This window comes from Rhopalosiphum padi, chromosome 4 (assembly GCF_020882245.1).
Source record: "Rhopalosiphum padi isolate XX-2018 chromosome 4, ASM2088224v1, whole genome shotgun sequence".
Classification (NCBI taxonomy): domain Eukaryota; kingdom Metazoa; phylum Arthropoda; class Insecta; order Hemiptera; family Aphididae; genus Rhopalosiphum; species Rhopalosiphum padi.
Genome location: NC_083600.1, coordinates 42,088,748 through 42,107,728, shown reverse-complemented (window position 1 = coordinate 42,107,728; position 18,981 = coordinate 42,088,748). Strand labels below are relative to the sequence as shown.

Here is an 18,981-nt window from a genome sequence, read left to right as displayed (position 1 = left end):
ATTGCTGGCTTGTGTTTTGGGAATCGTGTCGTTGTTGATGATCATGGGAGGACTATGATATGGACGTAGAGTAAAGGTTATGTGGGTATTTGGATTTATTTTGATTCTCCACAAATTGAACCAGTTTTGTAGATCATTAAGATGAGTTTGTAGATTATAAGATACTATGGTTAGGTCAACATTAGTTGAGATTATGCCTGTGTATCTGCGAAGGCAGCAAGAGTGGTGTTCTCGGAGTGAGGAATGTCAGAAGTAAATATGTTGTAAAGTGTAGGTGCTAGAATACTTCCCTGGGGGACGTCTGCTTTTATGTAGTGGATTTGTGAGAGGTTGTCCTCAGAACGAACAACGAAGGACCGGTTATGTAGGAAAGATTTTATTATTAAAAACAGGGGGGCTGGTAAAAATTGTATTTTATACAGGAGGCTAATCATTTGTACTTAATAATTAATTAATTTTACTTATTGCACTCATGTATAGTCGTATATATTGTATGTATTAAATAAACGCTCTTTCGTGCACACACACACACACATATATATATATGGAATGGAATTCTTAAGACTTTTAGAATAATGATTAAAGTTTAAGTTCTGAAGTTGAGAGGACGTTTCACCCGCATTTGTTGTCTCCGTTTTACACACGTACCACATAGTAAATTTTTGTTCACAATTTTCAATAGTGTGCTTTTAGTTTTAATATTAGAGTGAATTGACCTATTATCAAACTTTTAGGTAAGTTATGAGTATGAAATTATTAAATATTTGAAAATGCTCATAATACTCTTAAAAATTAAAATATCGTAAAAAGCCAACAAGAGAACACAGATAATGTTCTTACCTAAAAGTTTGATAATAGGTCAATTCACTCTAATATTAAAACTAAAAGCAAACTATTGAAAATGGTGAACGAAAATTTACTATGTCAAACGTGTGTAAGACGGAGAAAACACCTGTGGGTGAGATGTCCTCTTAGCCATGTTTAAGCAAAGATATACCAAAATAAATATGCAAATCAAAAATGCATTAATTATTCAAGAACAGTTGTTTAAACCTAAATATATAACAGTTAACATTTTTTATAATGTTTTAAAATCGGTAAACAGATGTAATACTTTATTTTAATTAAATGCATTAATAATAAAATAAAATGTAGTCTTAAATTAACGTTTTTAAGGTCAAAAAATTAAAAAATGGAGACATTACTATTCATTATAATAGAAATATTTATAGTAAAAATCATTATAAAATTAGGAAACAAATTGACAGTAAAGTCCAACTTGTAGCATTTATAAGGAAACATATTTGATTGTTAAAATCTATTTTATTTTTTAAAATTTAATAATAATTCTATGAATTGACAAACTTATTAGTCAAATTATTTATAAGAACTATATATATATAAATATAGGAAAAACATTATGACAAAATAATATTATTCAGTACGCAAGGTATTCTTAATCAATATTTGTGTTTGTGCTTTCGTGATGTATGTGACATAGATGTTGGAGGTGTATGTACATGATGCCGATGAGGTGAACGTGAATGTGATCTTTTATGTCGATAGTTATGCCTTTCATCGCGTTCACGGTCCCTTCTTCTTGATAATGAACGAGGAGAATCAATTGGTGATATTCTTGTTTTTTTATTATTACGTTGAGGTGAATTTGGTCTTTTTCTTGAAGGAGGACTTGAACTATCACTTCTAAAATACATGATATACTAAGTATTGAATATACAATTTATTAAAATGTATTACCTTATGCTATGAGATGACCATTTACTATAAGCTGGACTATTTGAAGGACTTCTAGATCGTTTCTTTTTCTTACCATCACGATAATCTTCATCAGGACTTAATCTTTTATTGATTTTGTCTTTATCTTTTTTATCTTTTTCCAACTTCAATTCCTTTTCCTAATATTACAAAAAAATATATTATCATTTCAATCATTCTGACAAAATTATATTAGAAAATACTGGGATGTATTTCATTCGAAATGTCCAAAGTAAAATATAATAAAATAATATACATACATTTTGGTTTATACAAAAATATATTACAATGTATCCTAACCTACTATGCAGCTTTAGTATATGTAAGCCAAACAGTAAGAGTGCACCCATGGTATGATTTATTTACCTCAAATATATAGCTAAGATGTAAATTATATAAATATAATAATTACAATTGTTTATCAATAAACTTTAATTAGATTAGAAAATATGCTTATACTAAAATTTTTAGTGAAATAAAAATTAGCAGAAATCAATTAACTTACTGGTGACTTTTGAACTTTTTTGAGTAGTTTACGTCTATAATGTTCCACTTGTTGATATATATTCCATCCACCTTTTAATGCTCTTTTGCCAGATTCTAATTCATCTTGATATTGCATGACTTTTACTTCTACTTCTCTTAATTTAGCTCTTCGATCATCAGTATTTTCTCTAAAAATCAAATATAAATATACATAGTTCTAAGATTTACATCTCTAAAAGAATTAAAATTTAACCGTGCACAAAATAAAACTAATATATATAAAATAATATTTAAAGTAACTGTTTCCAATATTTTCATAGATACAACTCACTTAAAAAATATGAAATTTTTGACAACACATTTAAAGTAAGCTGTTTTTTCTTTTGCTCTTTAATTACCAGTTTGTAATTAATTAAAATTAAATAATATCAATTATCAATATTTTAGCATACAATAAAATGTACTGTTATACAAAAAAATGTTAAAAGAAGTGATTTATTATTTATTTTAATGTGAATATCTGTTAATTTTTGATAATTTGTGTAACTATATTATAAGTGTATAGTTGTCACCTATTCAAGTTTGCCTTTTGAGACATATTATTTCATATTTAAACTGGCATATATTTTTATGATTTAAATAATAATAGTTATAGTATAACATAGAAATTACATACAATAGAGTCTCGATAACCCGAACGAAATTAGGGAAAGGGTTGTCCGAATTACCTATGACCATTGCTTATATTGGGCCATTTTCATGTATTTTTTTCGACAAAAATGAAATCACTAAACAGTATGACCCCCGACTAATAAACATTATCAACCTATGGAATCCGACAAAGCACATGTGTGATATGCAGTTGTAATAATCGTTATGATTATTATTTTATTTATCTACATAAATACAATAATGGAACGGTGGGGATGTATAATCGAAGCCTTTCGAATTACTGCGTCTTTCAGATTAGCCTGTGTTTGGATTATCGAGACCCTACTGTATTTACATATAAAATGCATATCTATTTACTATTATTATTGTAATTAAATTCATTTTTTTTTTTATAAAAAGTTCATGTTTAAATTATAATGTTTGCGAACCATCAAATATATAATCCATATTATGTAGCTAAGAGTACAGTTTATGAACCTATGATTATAACAATCAATATCACTAATGCTTTTAAAATACCTTGTTTCATTAAAGTCATCGTCTGGGGAATCTTGATCGATGGATTCACTATTATAATTTTTATTTTCTCTTTCTAACATTTCCCATTTGCTAGTAGTCATTGCTTGTTCTTCAGCTTCATGAGGATCTACAGTTTCCCATCTAGATGGAACAAATGCAGCTGCTTTGATATTTTTTCCTATTGAGTCTCCTGCTAATGGCGCACCTCCAATATCATCATCCAATACTATACAACATAGATAATTTTTATACAATATGTTTTAAAATATAATAATGTTCTTTTTCTGTATAGTATATACAATACAAAAAACATAAGTATTTATAATTTTGTCTTTTAAAAATAAAATACATTTATATTCAATCTAATAAATAACTTACATGGTATGCCATCAATATCTGTATCACCAGGAGAAGTATCATCATATGCATGTTTCAACAATGTAGCACCATCTAAAGGTATACCATCTAAATCCTCATTATCTAGATTTTCAGTATCAGATAAAGGTGCTCCATCAATGTTTTCAGAATCATCGATAGATTTTGATTTTGTATTATATTGTAGTTCTTCACGAGAATTAATTATTTCTTGAGGTATCTAGAAATTTGAAATAGTAAACTATGGTCACAACTTACATCTTATACAAAAATTTACCTCATTTATTGATAACCCAAGAAAAGTATTTTGACATCTGAACAAAAATTCTTTTGGATAAATATCCCAGTCTTCCCAAGCACGGAAAATTTGCATAATACGGTGTTTAAAACCATCAGCTTGACTTTGAGAATCTAAACTCTTATAAGTCTTAAGAGCTTCTTCCATTATTGGAATTAATCTTGTTTCAAACCTATTGTAAAAGTATGAATGCAATTTAAATACTTTAAAATATTTACTAAGAAAAAAAACTATACCCTCTTCTGAATTGTGTTGCATTTATAACCTTTAAACTGCAATTATGTAGAACATCTGATATCAAATAAAGCCGTGCAATCTAAATTATAATATATATATATGTATTAATTTAAATATTTTTAATAATATTTTAATATTATAGTTTGATTATTTTATATTTTCACTTTTTTATGTAATGCGGTTGTAGCATTAGATAATGATTCTTGAATGCAATCACAAATTTCTTCTACTGCATCACTATGTTCTACACAAAATACCATGACTTCAGCTACTTTTAACCGCTCAGGAGTCATATTTCTTATAAGTTCTTCAAATCGCTCTCTTTGAGATACGCTTAAAGTTCCTTTAGTCCTTGTAACTAAATCTTCTTCTGGAACAAGTTCTTCTGGCATACCAACAGTATATGGATTCATTGGTGGTGGTCTCCAAATTGATCCATTCTTAAACATACGGAATTCATCAATGCGCCACTCTTTAGTAGAATCACCTTGTAACATAGAAAATAGCTTCCATCTATAGTATATATGAGTTGGCGAACAATTGTCAAACAAAAATCTGATAACAATAACATCAAGGAGTATCATGTAGTAGTGTATAAAATAATCTTCATAATGTAAAAAATCTAATTATGATACTCACTGAAACATTGGATTATTCAACTCTTTATTCATTATCATAGCTTCAAATAATGGTCCTTCTCGTATTACAAATTCAATCATGTGATGTATGAGCATTAACAAATTTCTAAAAAAAATTGTTTAAAGTATTAATATAATATATACATTTTTAGTTTATAATTTTATGCTTTTTATTTTTAGTTTTTCACTTTGCTTCAACAGGCTGACATCGATAACTTAGGGACCATCTTCTGATAATTTGTAAATCTTTTTTTATACTTTAGGATTATTAATTAATTTACATCAGAAAAATGAAAATGTTACCTTTCTGTGGGTATAACCACTTTAATGATAGTCTGCGGTAAAATCTGTCACAAAAAAGCAAATTGGTTTAAAACAAAGTGGTTGATGTATCATTTAGGTAAATTAAAATAAATTATTTAATAAATACATATTTTACTTTTTTTTTATAGAATGATTATTATCAATTATCAATAATTGAACATTTCTATCACAATATCTCGATCCGACAAAATTTTTTTATTAATACATTTCAAAATCTATGATCCCTTGTCTGCCAGCTGCATAGATATTTGGGCAGTATTGAAGAAAGTCGGATCGAGTGAATTTTATAACAAAAACAGTAAAATGTATTATAAAAGTACAATACCTTTTCAACTGGTTGATTTCTATCAAAATATCCTCCATCTTGTCGTGTCCGTCCATGATTCTACACAAAAATCATTAAGTTGTACAAAAATAACTATTTTTAATATTTTATTTAAATTACAAGTTTTATTTGCATATAAGATGGATATTTTCCAAAACAATTATCAATAATTTAAGTAAATAAATAATAAGTATTGAAAAATAAACACATACAATTTTTAGTTTAATAAGCAGTTTTATTTGTTGTATCCAATGATATGAATTAAATTTGTTTTAAAATTTTGAATATAAAATATCTATCTAATGTTTAATTTATTTAAAAAATTATAATACCTATATATATAATTTATAAAACATAAATTTTACCTTTTTTTCTTTTTGTGGCAAAATAGGCTGAGCATTGAAAGGTAATCCAGAAAGTGGAGGTGGCAATGTTATAGCTAATAAAGCGGGTGGAATAAAAATTGGGTGAGGTGGTATGGGTACACTTTTACCCCAACCCATTTTCATCTCATATGACATAACATCTTTCCCTGAAAATTATAAAATATTTGAATTTATATAAATTATAAAAATAATAACATACCATTTAAATTTTTTAATGCTCTTTCGCCATCTTTACGACTCATATAAGCTACAAAACCGCAGTTACGCCCTCTTGCTTTTTCTTCGTCAGATCTAGGCCACATTATTTTAATACTTGCCAAAGGTCCATATTTTCCAAAAACTTCCATTAACTGAGCTTCAGTAATCTAAAAATAATAAATCTACAATAATAACATTTATTCATATTAAAATAATTAAATATATTTTATACATTACTTTAGGATTAAGGTTCCCTAAGTATAAATTTGTAGTATTTGGATCGCCAGAATCAAATGAACCTTTAATTTCATCAGGTTCGACCATTATCAAATCTAAAGAAATATTTAAAGATATTATTTAATTATTTTACATATTTAGGTATATTATGTACTACTCTTAATTTCAGGATCCTCAATAGTTTTTTGTAAAACCCCTTTGAATTTATGTCTTTCTTCTCTTTCTTCTTGAATCCTAATAATTCCACAAAAATAAATTAATAATTTATTAAACTGTATTTGATTATTCAGAAACCAAATACAAAAATATAAGAATGATAAGTTTTATAGTTACATTTTTAGTTCTTCTTTGAATAATTCTAGATTACTTTTTTTCTTTTCGCCTTCTTTTTTTTTCTTGGTAAGCATTCTTTCATTTTTACGTTCACCCATAAAACGAGAAAGGTCATCTGCTTTATCTGAGTCTGCATTTCCTCTTGCTTGAGGCTTATATAATTTACCTTTTTCTCGAGTATCCTCCTCTAAATAAGTGATATAAGTCATTATTATCTATTGACCTAACTACCTACGTTTAATATGTATTAAATCTTACGTCTTTTTCCAGCATCATATGTACCAGCTTTAACCCAAACTTTACTATTTTTTTTTCCTTCATTTTGAAAAGTTGCTACAAACTCTTCAAAGGCCTGTGAAATTAAATTACATTAAAACCATCACTTTTATTCACAGAAAATCCAAGAATCTAAATAGTATCATAAAAAAAGTAATTAATTACTTGAGCAGCAGCATGTTCTTCTTCTTTTTTTTTTTGTTCATTTAATTCTTTTTTTGAAGGTTGAGTTTTTCCCATTGCTCCAATAGAAAATGCTTTGAGCTTTTGTTCTGCTATGTACTATTTAAAAATAAAAAATAGTTCATATTTTTTTTAGTTTGTTTTTAATTTTATCAAGAAACAAAATATGAATTTATTTTTTATTTATAAAGTTGTACCAAATAATATCCAAAATATTTTTTCTAACATACCTCAACTTTCAGCTAGAAGTTAAAATTTTCACATAAAAATACTATTTGTTATAAATTGTTCATCTCATAAAATGCCATATAGTGTCAAATTGATAAATAAATATTGAAAATATATAAGGTGGTTTTTTTATAATTCACCAGTGCTCGAATTGGTTGGGAGTGGGTACGCAGGGAAACTCCTCTACTATTTTTTTTTTGTACCACAACTACATTTTTTCACTGGAATGTGGGGATATATAGTCTGTAGTTATACAAATGTAGATTTAAGATTCGTATAAGTATGTAGTAATATTCGGTTATAATTTATTTAATTGTATACTAGTAATAGTATACAAAATTAAGTAATGTAGGTATATTGGACATCGCAATATCTGTCTGTTAAATCAATACAACTGCTTTTAAGCACATTTTCTTTGCTTATGATTTACCATAATTATTTTTTAGATTATGTGATAATACAATTGTAATACTTATTAGTTATTAGACCTTCAATTCTCAAATAATTATTCTTTAAACAGTTTAAATGTCAAGTATATTTATGAATAATCTATATAATTTTCTCCCAGTATACTATATTTTTTCACACTTAGGACCAGTTGTACCGTCTCCGATTACGCTTAATCACTGATAACAGATATTTAAACCGGGCTAATACGGCCGATTAAACTGTGATTAACTTTAATCGGAGAGAGTACAACTGGCCCTAAGCTATATACACATAATACAATGAAGATTTTTGATTTTAATTGATGTATAGAATTTTATTTTTCTATTATTATGTTATACATTATTAGTATGATTACTAACTACATATTGTATCTTACCTTTTTAAATTGTCCCGAATCAGCCATGATTAAATTAATAAATTATTAAAATACAACTTATGTTAATAAAACTTAACTAAGTAATTTAAAAAGTTAACAACTAATAATAAAATAAAAATGAAATAAAAAGCATTAGAATATACAAGAAGTTTAGATCATAACTCATAAATTATTATAATTATCTACATAATATGAAATTTGTAAATGTGTAAACTTGAAACTACAAAAACGCAACGAAATTAACGTATTACACTAAACATCTTAATTTTATATCATAGTATCATAGATTAGTGGTTCCCATTAATTCGTCTGAATTACATCTATATTTCTGACCGAAATTTTTTTATTGTGAATTTATAAACATTGAACATTGTATTTTACACTTTTTTTTATATCAGAATTCTGAGTTTGTGACATTATAAAATTATTATCATTATTATTATTATCAATCCCACAATAATATACTCCTTGATCACGGACGGGACCATAGAATCCTTGACAACAAAAATTATTATAGAACCTCTACAGCGCTTGTTCGACAATATTTTTGTTCGAATAGACATTTGTTCCAAACATTACATTTAGGAACCAAAACATTCGAATATTTCTTTAACAAAATATCTACCAATACAAATGTATTATGATACCTAGGTATACATTTCATCAATTTAATAAAAATATGGATACTTTGTAGTTAAACAAAACAACATACCATCTTGAAATCAATTTATTATGTCTGACCATAGCCCATAGGCGTAACTTAAGAGGACTAAACCCCCAACTTTGGTTCTAGCACCCCTGTTATAATATCTAGTCCTACCAACGGCCTATAGTTAATTTTTAAATTTAAATTTAAAGTACCGTTTAATTTATTTTTATTATTCACAAACAAATAACAATATTATTCTATGTGATGTATAGAGTACCTAATAACATATTATTAATTATTATAATATCAGGCCCGTATTTGAATATTTTACGCCCCGGGGCAACATATTTTAGCCGCACTTCCATAACCCCCGCCCCACCAAAAAAAATTTAGGTGGTGACTAGTGAATGGTAAATTTTCTATATAAAAATGTATAATTTCAAACATGATTTGAAATGAACCTCGGCGCCACTCCCTATCTTCTAAACTTAATTTAAAAATCAAATGAAACATTCATTGCCCTGTTTAAAATCGAATGTATGATAATGATAACCCCCCCCCCCAAAGTTCAGGTCTAATTACGCCACTGATTATGTATCTAATACCTATAATAGTAATATAACTCCAAAAATTTAGTGCGACTGCACTACTGCAATACACTCTCCGCCCAGAATAGTTTTCACCGTAAATACCAAATACCTAATATATATATATATATATATATAAGTATGATGATATTTATTAAATTCAAATTTAATACACCTTTTATATAGTCACTTAGCTAACCTAAGTGCCTTTAGTCTTTACGAAAAAGGGATTGTTAAACCCCCGCTTCCCATTGCATTTTTTTTTGCATCTATTCCCTAATAATAATTTTATCTATTATATTATAGCCTATAGTTGGCAATCGATTAAAAAGTCTGAAAATATAAAATATTTTATATAATTAATATTTAAAAATGTTTGTAGTTTTGTACACATATTATATTATTATAATATTATACTATATTATGCAGTATGCTTCCTTCCGTTATCGACGAATGACGATTATCAAGTATCAACAATGTACACATGACAAAATAGATTCTAATAAATAATAATAGATCTAATTTGTTATGAATGTTATTGACTCCGTTGTATACTGCAGTTTATAAATGTATAATATCTATATATCGATTCCTCTTGTATCTAAATACACATTTTTTGGTAATTTTCAAAATTTTAGATCCTCAACATATTTTGGAAAATATAAAAACAAAAAAAGCGAAAATTAAAAAATGAAAGTAATAAATGAAAAATAAATAAAACCATTTCTAATATTTAAAAAAAAAATTTATTATAACAATAATTAGTAATTAATTACTACTATATATTATCATATTATGATATACATATAATTTTCTGATATATCATAACTACATAGCTTTATTATTTTAATATTTTATACGATTTGACGATTTATTTTGTACTCGAGTGCTTCTCATTCTCGTATCAAATGTACTTATAGTATATTATATTGGTTGTAAATATAATTATTTAATTAATAATTTAAAAAAAAAAAATGTATATTGGTGCCAACTAGTTTTGTCATATTTTGAATTGGCTTAAATTTGTTTATTTGTTATTATTAAATTTAATAAATAAATAATCTGTAATAGACGTAGCTACTAATTAAAAATAATTACAGTATTTGACTGATTTATGTAAATAATTAATATAATTAGGGATTTAAATCACTTATTATTTAGACTATTATAAGTTATCGAGTTATATCGTAAGTACATTAATTACATCTGTCACTTTATTCAACAGGCTATTATTTATTCATATGTAATCGTGCAGATTGTAGGTACCTAAGGTGTTTTTTTGTTATATCGATTTAAATTTTATAATTTTTTTTTCATATGTGGTTCAGCGTAAATAAAATTAACTAAATCATCAAATTCTCTTCAAGATTAAAAAAATAATTATTCAAATCGTACTTTTATTAAACAAATTATAATAATTTTATGATAACGTGAGATCTTTAATACGGCGTGCAAAATAATAATACACGAAATATAAAATTCGATATCGGTTAAAATATTATTCGGTCACCAACATAATTGTTATCGTATTGACAATATTTATTTATACACGGCGATATGAAAACCAGTTTAAACCTATCGTGCGGTACGGCTGCAGTCGCGCGCGGGGTGGTGGTATAAACACTGTTCTCGAACGCTGCCGCTATACTTAGCAGAGCAGCACAAGACGACTGTAAATTTATGATTTTTTAAGCAAAAACATGTTTTCGTACTTCCCATTTTCCTCAGCTCTCAGATTTTTGATATCTCTTTTTTTCTATTTCATATGATTTTTTAAAAATTTTAAAAATTTTGAAAATTTCAAATGCAAATATCTCCAGTTTGAAAAAAAAATTCAAAAATCTGGAACGAGGTCGTCTAGAGGAACTTCTCAAGTTTATTTTGGTGTATAAATCATGTTTCTACGACTATTGAGAGCTGAGGAAAATGGGAAGTACGAAAGCATGTTTTTACGGTCGATTTTTCGCTACCAGAACGGCCTCTTAATGATAATAATTGTAAAATAAATATAAATATAGGACTTATAGATACTAAGATATACCATATCGCACCCACATGTGTTGTCACTTGTCTCTGCCTTACCACAGAATATAACCTTACGGCTTACACATGTACGACTTAGTAAATTTTCGTTCACCAGTTTGATGTTTCAAAAGCGTGCTTTTAGTTTTGATATTAGAGTGACCTATTATCAAACTTTTAGGTAAGAATATATTTATAGAATTATAGATAATAATATACAGAGTGATTCTTTTATCATAAAACACTCATCATTTAAAAAAGCATTCATGTTTTTGAAACTATGTAAAAAATATTTTCAAAAACATGAGTACTTTTTGAAATAATGAGTGTTTTATGATAAAAGAATCACCATTATAGATGTAATGTACATTTCAGACATTTCTCTTAATTTTACGAGGGACGTCTTGGACGTGAATTATAAACTAAATTTGTCACTTTTTTTTTTGTAGTGCCTTAGTCACTAGTTAGTATATCGCGAGTAGTTAAATTGAGATGGAGGTTATTGTAATTAAAGAAAATAAAAAAGTTGTTTTTAATGGATATTCATATTTCATGGATACAATTCATCATTAACTCGTTTCTAGTATTAGGTGGAAATTTTCTTTTACAATTTCGAAAAAATGTCCTTCTATTTTAGTAACTTCCAATGGTAAGCTTAAAAAATTAAACAATTTAACAAATAACATTTTATATTTTTAAATAAAACACGTTTAAATAAAATTTAATTAGATTTTAAAAATCCAAAAATTGAGTCAGGATATTCGCATGCTGGTGATGAGAACTTAGAAATAGGTAGTCGAAAAAAGCCAAATCTCGAATGTTAAGACATGTTACAACATCAACGTTAACTCTTTCACAAATGTTCGCAGAAGTTATAAATCAGGTACCAGAACATGCTTTAATATCTTTAAATGAAGAAACAACAAAAATAATGTTGCTACGTTAAAAAAATAAAGGTAATCCCAAAAAATTAACATGTTTATCAGAACTTATAATTAATAATGAATGGACAATGTACAAAGACGAACGGTTCTTACTTTATGATAATGGTCCTGGATCGAATGAGCAAATAATATTTTTTTCCTTGGATGAGGGGTTTAGTTATTTTATCAGAGGCGGATACGTGCGCTGTGCAGGTTCTGCGACAAAAACTTCAAATTGAGTGTCCCAATTTTTTTTTGCAATTATATGTCATTAGAATAAAAAAGTATGATCATCAATGTAAAACACCTCTATTTTGTCTACTTCAAAAAAAAAAAACTCTTAGTACGTATATGAGAAAATGTTCTCTACAATTCTCAATAAATGTTTCGAAAACAATATTTATGCTGATCCTAAGATTATGAACATGGACTTCGAACAATCTGTTATCCAAACCGTTATTGATGAACACTTAATTTATACAAGGTTGTTTTTATCATAATCTGTGCCAATAAAGCACGCATAGAAAACTACAAGTTGGGTTGCAAAATAAATATAATAATGATAACGACTTTGGTCATTATTGTAGTAAGGTCGATGGCTTAGCTTTTTTGCCGGTACAAAAAGTAATTGAAGGCATGGAGTACATGAAATCAATTTGTGCACCTGATAGGTACAGTCAATATATATATAATTTACTATTTTGAAGCGACATATTTTACTGGAACATACAGAAAAGTCGGGGTTTAAAAATTCAGACGAAAATATACCTAACCCATTGTATCCACCGGAAACATGAAACGTACACGACAATAGGTATAGCAGGTTTTATCGAATTAAAAAGGAGTTTATACTTCTGCAAGAACGTCAAGAACCCTGAACTATAATATACATGGTCAAAAAACTATAATATTAATAATTTAATTATGTATAATGTATAAACACTAATCATATACTTAAAAGTTAATATAAATATACTTTTTTCATAACCGACATAACATCCATTATGAAAAAATCTTGTACTCGGTAATAAAGGTAATTTGCCGAATAAAATAAAAGTAAGCATAATATGTATTCATATGTTTTATACCTATTCTATATAGTAGGGGTAAGGGGTCACCAACTAGCGGAGTAGATTTTACATTTTTTATTATATAAATAAATAAAAACTATATATGTGTCATATAAAATTAAAATTTATATTACGACAAAAAAATGTTTAAGTAATGGAAAATAATCTGTTTTTCTATAGCCATTAATTGTTATGGACCGCAGCCACTAGCCAGTTTGGTAATTCTCAAAACGGACCTTCATAGAAATTAGTTGGTGACCCTACACCACGGTCTTAGAAGATATCTTCTAAGACCGTGCCCTACACTATAGAGTGAAAATCAAAATATTATATCAGGAAGCATAGGCGTGCGCAGACCTGAATTTCGGGGGTGCCTACAATTTTTCGGGCCCTTTTATTGATTTGGGCCCTCTCTTAACAAGACATGTACATATTTTAATAAATTATAATGCATGAATAAACATCACTTACATTATATCACATATTAATCAGTGGTATTACTAGTACTAAGTTATATAATATTTCATTTAATAGTACGATCTAAAATATATTTTCAAGATAATTGCAATATTTATTTACTATTTTTACTTTTGTAGTCAATAACATCATCTAGCTGTTATAATCATAATAAGTTGTACCACGCAAATTTAAAATATTTTAGACGTTGTATTATTTTTTTTATCCCGAAACATAATTTTTTTTTTGCTACATATTTTAGAAAAAATACTATTTTTATTCTAGTAAGTAGTAGCATTAGTTAAAATACTGACCCATATATATGCTATAGGGCTTAAATTGTAGGGCCCCAATTACATGTCGGGGGGTACCCAGACACACCCGGAACCCCCCGTGCGCACGCCTATGTCAGGAAGTAACAATTCTATTTACTACGATTGTCTACGTCGATTACAGGAATGCTTATTCAATAACAATAACATATATCTAATTTTGATTGTATCATATATTCATATGTAGAATAAAATAATACATAGGTAAAGATGTTCAAATTCAATTTAAATATTTTTTTTTAAATTCTAACTCATTTAGCCAATTGGATTTATTAGACAAATAGTCGGCAAATTAAAATGATTTGAAAATAATCGATTAATCCGTGAATGGTAATCAAAATGGGAGTTGGCAGTTGCAATAAAAATAAATTAAGTTGTGTTGCGCATATTCACGAGTTCAAAAAATTGTAAGTAAGAGACATTTTTTATGATCCAATTTAGTCTATAATAGTTGAAATTGTTTGAAGTCCCGTAATAAGCCGTAGACAAAATTAAAAATATGTGTAGGTATGGTAGTGACGTAGTGCAATCTATTTTTCATCGACATATAAAAGAATTAGAAAAAAATTGTAATTCTTGTATACATCTAAGCACTATGCTATTTTCGCGCAAGACTCAAGGTATAATATTATACTACCTATACATAAAAAATAGTTTTTTGGTACTTTTGTCGTTTGGAACTTATGTATTTTCTCGGTTCTCCTTGTCGTAATGATAAATCGTTATTCGGCTTTATAACAATATAACCTCAAAAACGTATAATTCAAATTTAAATGCTATAGTTTGTTCGTGTTGTTAGTTGTTCATTTGTTGATTTAATCTGATTTCGGACTTCAGCTCTTTCTTAGACGCTTAGTGTAATATGTTATTTATCCTGACGGTTACGGTTTTCGATTTACTTACATCCAAATTATGTTTATTATGAATAACTTATTCTTTTTTGAAATTTGATTATATGTATATGTATATTTTCGTTAACATTATTTAATTGATTATTAATAATTTGATTATTTGATTAGCAGCGATAAATACAAAAATCATATTAGTAAACATTTTTAAATAACAGAAACAATATTTTTGTAATCGTTTTTATAATTCAATAATTTATTATTGTAAACACATAAGTATTTTCTTATTCAAGTAAATTTCATACTATATACCTAGTTAAATATGATAGGCGAGTCCAGATCAGAGTTTAGACTTAAGAACCCGCCAGAAGATGGAATATCGTCTGTTAAGTTTGGACCTAATTCATCTCAGTTTTTATTAGTATCATCTTGGGATTGTTCAGTTCGACTTTATGATGTCCAGGCGAATAGCATGCGTACAAAGTATACACATGATCGGCCAGTATTGGATGTTAGCTTTCAGGTATAGTTACTATAATTAATAATATTGATTATTAAATTAATTATCTATTAGACATTTTGATAACAACAATTAAGTTATGCATCTATGATAAATTTATATGTAATAGTAAAATTTAACAACAAATTGTATGCATTAATATATTTTTAATTTATAATAGGATGCAGTTCATTCATTTAGTGGTGGTTTGGATAATAAATTAAAAATGTATGATTTAAATAGTAACTCAGGTAAATATTTATAGTAACATAATAGTACATATAGTAACTAAATTTTAATATTTCATACATAAATTTAACTAATATTATATTCCAGAAAGTGTCCTAGGCTCACATGATAATGCGGTACGCTGTGTTGAGTATTCTAATGAAGTAAATGTAGTTTTATCTGGTGGTTGGGATGGTAATGTTAAAATGTGGGATACAAGAACATCTCAATGTGTTGGAACTCTCCCTCAACCAGACAAAGTATGTGTTACATATTTTCATTTAAATATATTATTATTATTTAACATTATGTCAATAGTTTACCTATATTTTGTTTTATTTAGGTTTTTACTATGAGTAATGTAGGTGAAAAACTTGTTGTTGGTACTGCTGGAAGAAAAGTATTTGTTTGGGATTTAAGAAACACGGCATATATAATGCAAAGGAGAGAATCAAATTTAAAGTTTCAAACAAGATGTATACGTTGTTCACCAAATAAACAAGGTTATGTGTTAAGTAGTATTGAAGGAAGGGTAGCTGTTGAATATTTTGATACAGCTCCAGAAATTCAGAAGAAAAAATATGCTTTTAAATGTCACAGAATAAAAGATAATGATATTGAATGCATTTACCCTGTAAATGCTATCAGGTAATAATTTTGTATTTTTAAAATTTAAATTGTTTTTTTGCTTAACCTCTGTTAACAACATATCCAGATATAGTAACAAATAAATCTATAAAATAAAATAAGAAATACTGTTAAATAATTATTAAGTTTTATTAAGCAAAGATGTCCTTGACAATAGATAGTTTGATATATATTTCAAAAATTTAATTTAATGTTGATTTAACATTTTCAATAAACTAAACATTTATTAACAAATATATTATACTCTTATTGCATAAAAACTCTAAATACATTTAATAATATATTTTAAAACTAGATTATAATATGAATATGTAATTTGATTTTTCAATAAATTATATAATTGTCAAAGTAGAGAAGTAGAAAAAAAAGATGTATTTATGTATTTTATTTGTGTTTTTCTCTTTCTAATATTTTTAAATTTGATATGTCATTAGTTTTCATCAAGTATTTAATACATTTGCCACTGGTGGCTCTGATGGATATGTAAATATTTGGGATGGTTTTAATAAAAAAAGATTATGCCAATTTCATCGTTACAATACAGGAATTACATCTCTATGCTTTAGTCATGATGGTGAGTAAAATGTTATTTATACATTTTTTATTAATTGTTTGATATTTTTATTTTATGTCAAACATGACTATAATGTTGTAATATAATAGGTTTATTACTTTATTATAATCCTTTGATTATTTTTTATAATAGTTTTATGATACGACTTATTTTAAAAGAATTATATTTTAAATTGCATTTATTAGCTTACAGTAATAACTAAATAGTATTTTTGTTTAAGGTTCATCTTTGGCTATTGGTAGTTCTTATATGTATGAACAAGATGTACACCCAGATCCAATACCAGAAAATAATGTTTATATTAGGTATGTTACTGATCAAGAAACCAAACCTAAATAACTTTATTACATAAATACAATTTTATTATAAACAGTAGTTTTGTGAATTTGTTAATTTATTATAATTAAATTTACTATTTTTTTTTTTTTTTATCATTAAATGTTTGGTGTAAATATATGATATATCTGTGTATACTCAAAATTAATTTATAAATTGTATTGTAATAATAGATAACTGATAATAACATTTTTTTTTCTTTTAAAAAAGAACTGAAGTTTCAAGTTTTGTTGTTTATAAATAAATAAAATAACAAATATTTTTAGTGAATAGTAAATTTAAATTAATTCTTGGAAATGTAAGTTTGAAAATATGTACTATACTGTTGCATAGTACATAAAGGGAAATATATTAGTCCTTATTAACTGTTTGATATACATTACATTTTTCATTACTTTAGGACTTGTTATATTTTGTATTTAATATAATAATTATGTAATTTTACTTTTTTTTTTTTATTCCATTTGTACTGAGGATTGCTACAAAACTCTGTATTTCTCTATATCAGTTAAATTAGGTACATTACAAAGACAAATTTTGTTATTGGTCAAATAATATTCAAAACATATCTGTTAACAACTTTTAAATATAGTAAATGTATTCTAATAAATATTTAATATTCTGTAAATTAATTCTTACTATCTAGGTTAAAAGCTCAATATTATCTTGCAAGGAAAAGATAACCTGGAAAGTTACTTTGACATACTAATCTGTTTCAATTGTATTTTATCAATTTAGTACCATATAACTTTGAGAGTTCTATTGCTTTTTAAAAAATATACACTTACACAGTGGTGGCTCGAAGGTGGTATATTTGAACCATGTGATTAATAAAAGGTAGACAGGAAATTTTTAAAGGTTAATAATTAATCTATAAATGATAAATATAATATATATAGACAACAGTACCTTAGGCATGGTAAAGTATTAAATAGAAATATTGAATTTATTAATATTATATCCATGGGAGATTTTAGGTTTTAAGAAGAGATTTTATGAACAAAAACAAAAAAAAAATCTTAAGATTAAAAGAATAATTATTTGAGAATAATCCACATTATCCAATTTTAGGGTGGGTGGTGTAAAAGTATTAAATGTGATTTGAGGAAAAAAATGTACTAGCCGCCACACTGCCCTAATATGTATAAAAACTATTGTAATATGTAATAAAAGTTTAAAGATCTGTTAAATAATATAGTTTTTAAATTGTGAATCTGTTTGCAAAGTTGTACAGTTAAATGTAATTTGACTAACTAAACTTAATTAAATGCAGAATAGAAGTATTTAAGTAGCATACTAGCATATATTATTTCAGGCAATGTAAAATTATATGCATATAAAGGATTTGTATACCAAAAAAATATTCAAGAATTTAATGAATATCAAAATATAAACCATGTGAACCATTTAATGTATGACACTCATTATTTCAAAAACCATTAATGTTTGTATAAGTATATTTTTTTTTTATAATTTTAAGCCTTGCAACATA

The 18,981-nt window shown here is 26.4% G+C and overlaps 2 protein-coding genes across 3 annotated transcripts; one reads left to right on the top strand and one right to left on the bottom strand.

The window, feature by feature from the left end:
• Window positions 1-1,303: 1,303 nt before the first annotated feature.
• Window positions 1,304-8,710, bottom strand: LOC132929377 (U2 snRNP-associated SURP motif-containing protein). 2 transcript variants are annotated; one of them, XM_060994697.1, is made up of 19 exons: window positions 8,318-8,710; window positions 7,246-7,362; window positions 7,063-7,156; window positions 6,805-6,991; window positions 6,626-6,705; window positions 6,472-6,566; window positions 6,236-6,401; window positions 6,016-6,182; window positions 5,651-5,710; window positions 5,305-5,348; window positions 5,003-5,107; window positions 4,528-4,918; window positions 4,363-4,442; window positions 4,106-4,298; window positions 3,832-4,048; window positions 3,454-3,679; window positions 2,282-2,450; window positions 1,759-1,916; window positions 1,304-1,704 (listed from the first exon to the last, which is right to left on the bottom strand). In XM_060994697.1, exons 1-19 carry the CDS (start codon window positions 8,342-8,344, stop codon window positions 1,461-1,463), a joined length of 2,820 nt encoding a protein of 939 aa, XP_060850680.1. In that variant the 5' UTR covers window positions 8,345-8,710; the 3' UTR covers window positions 1,304-1,460. The 2 variants fall into 2 exon arrangements, with proteins under 2 accessions (XP_060850680.1, XP_060850681.1); XM_060994698.1 differs by having other exon boundaries at window positions 6,629-6,705.
• A 6,435-nt stretch (window positions 8,711-15,145) lies between these two features.
• LOC132930057 (mitotic checkpoint protein BUB3) lies at window positions 15,146-17,933 on the top strand. Its single transcript, XM_060995710.1, has 6 exons — window positions 15,146-15,727; window positions 15,885-15,954; window positions 16,040-16,191; window positions 16,275-16,579; window positions 17,014-17,153; window positions 17,374-17,933. Exons 1-6 carry the CDS (start codon window positions 15,527-15,529, stop codon window positions 17,490-17,492), a joined length of 987 nt encoding a protein of 328 aa, XP_060851693.1. The 5' UTR covers window positions 15,146-15,526; the 3' UTR covers window positions 17,493-17,933.
• The last annotated feature ends 1,048 nt before the right edge of the window (window positions 17,934-18,981 follow it).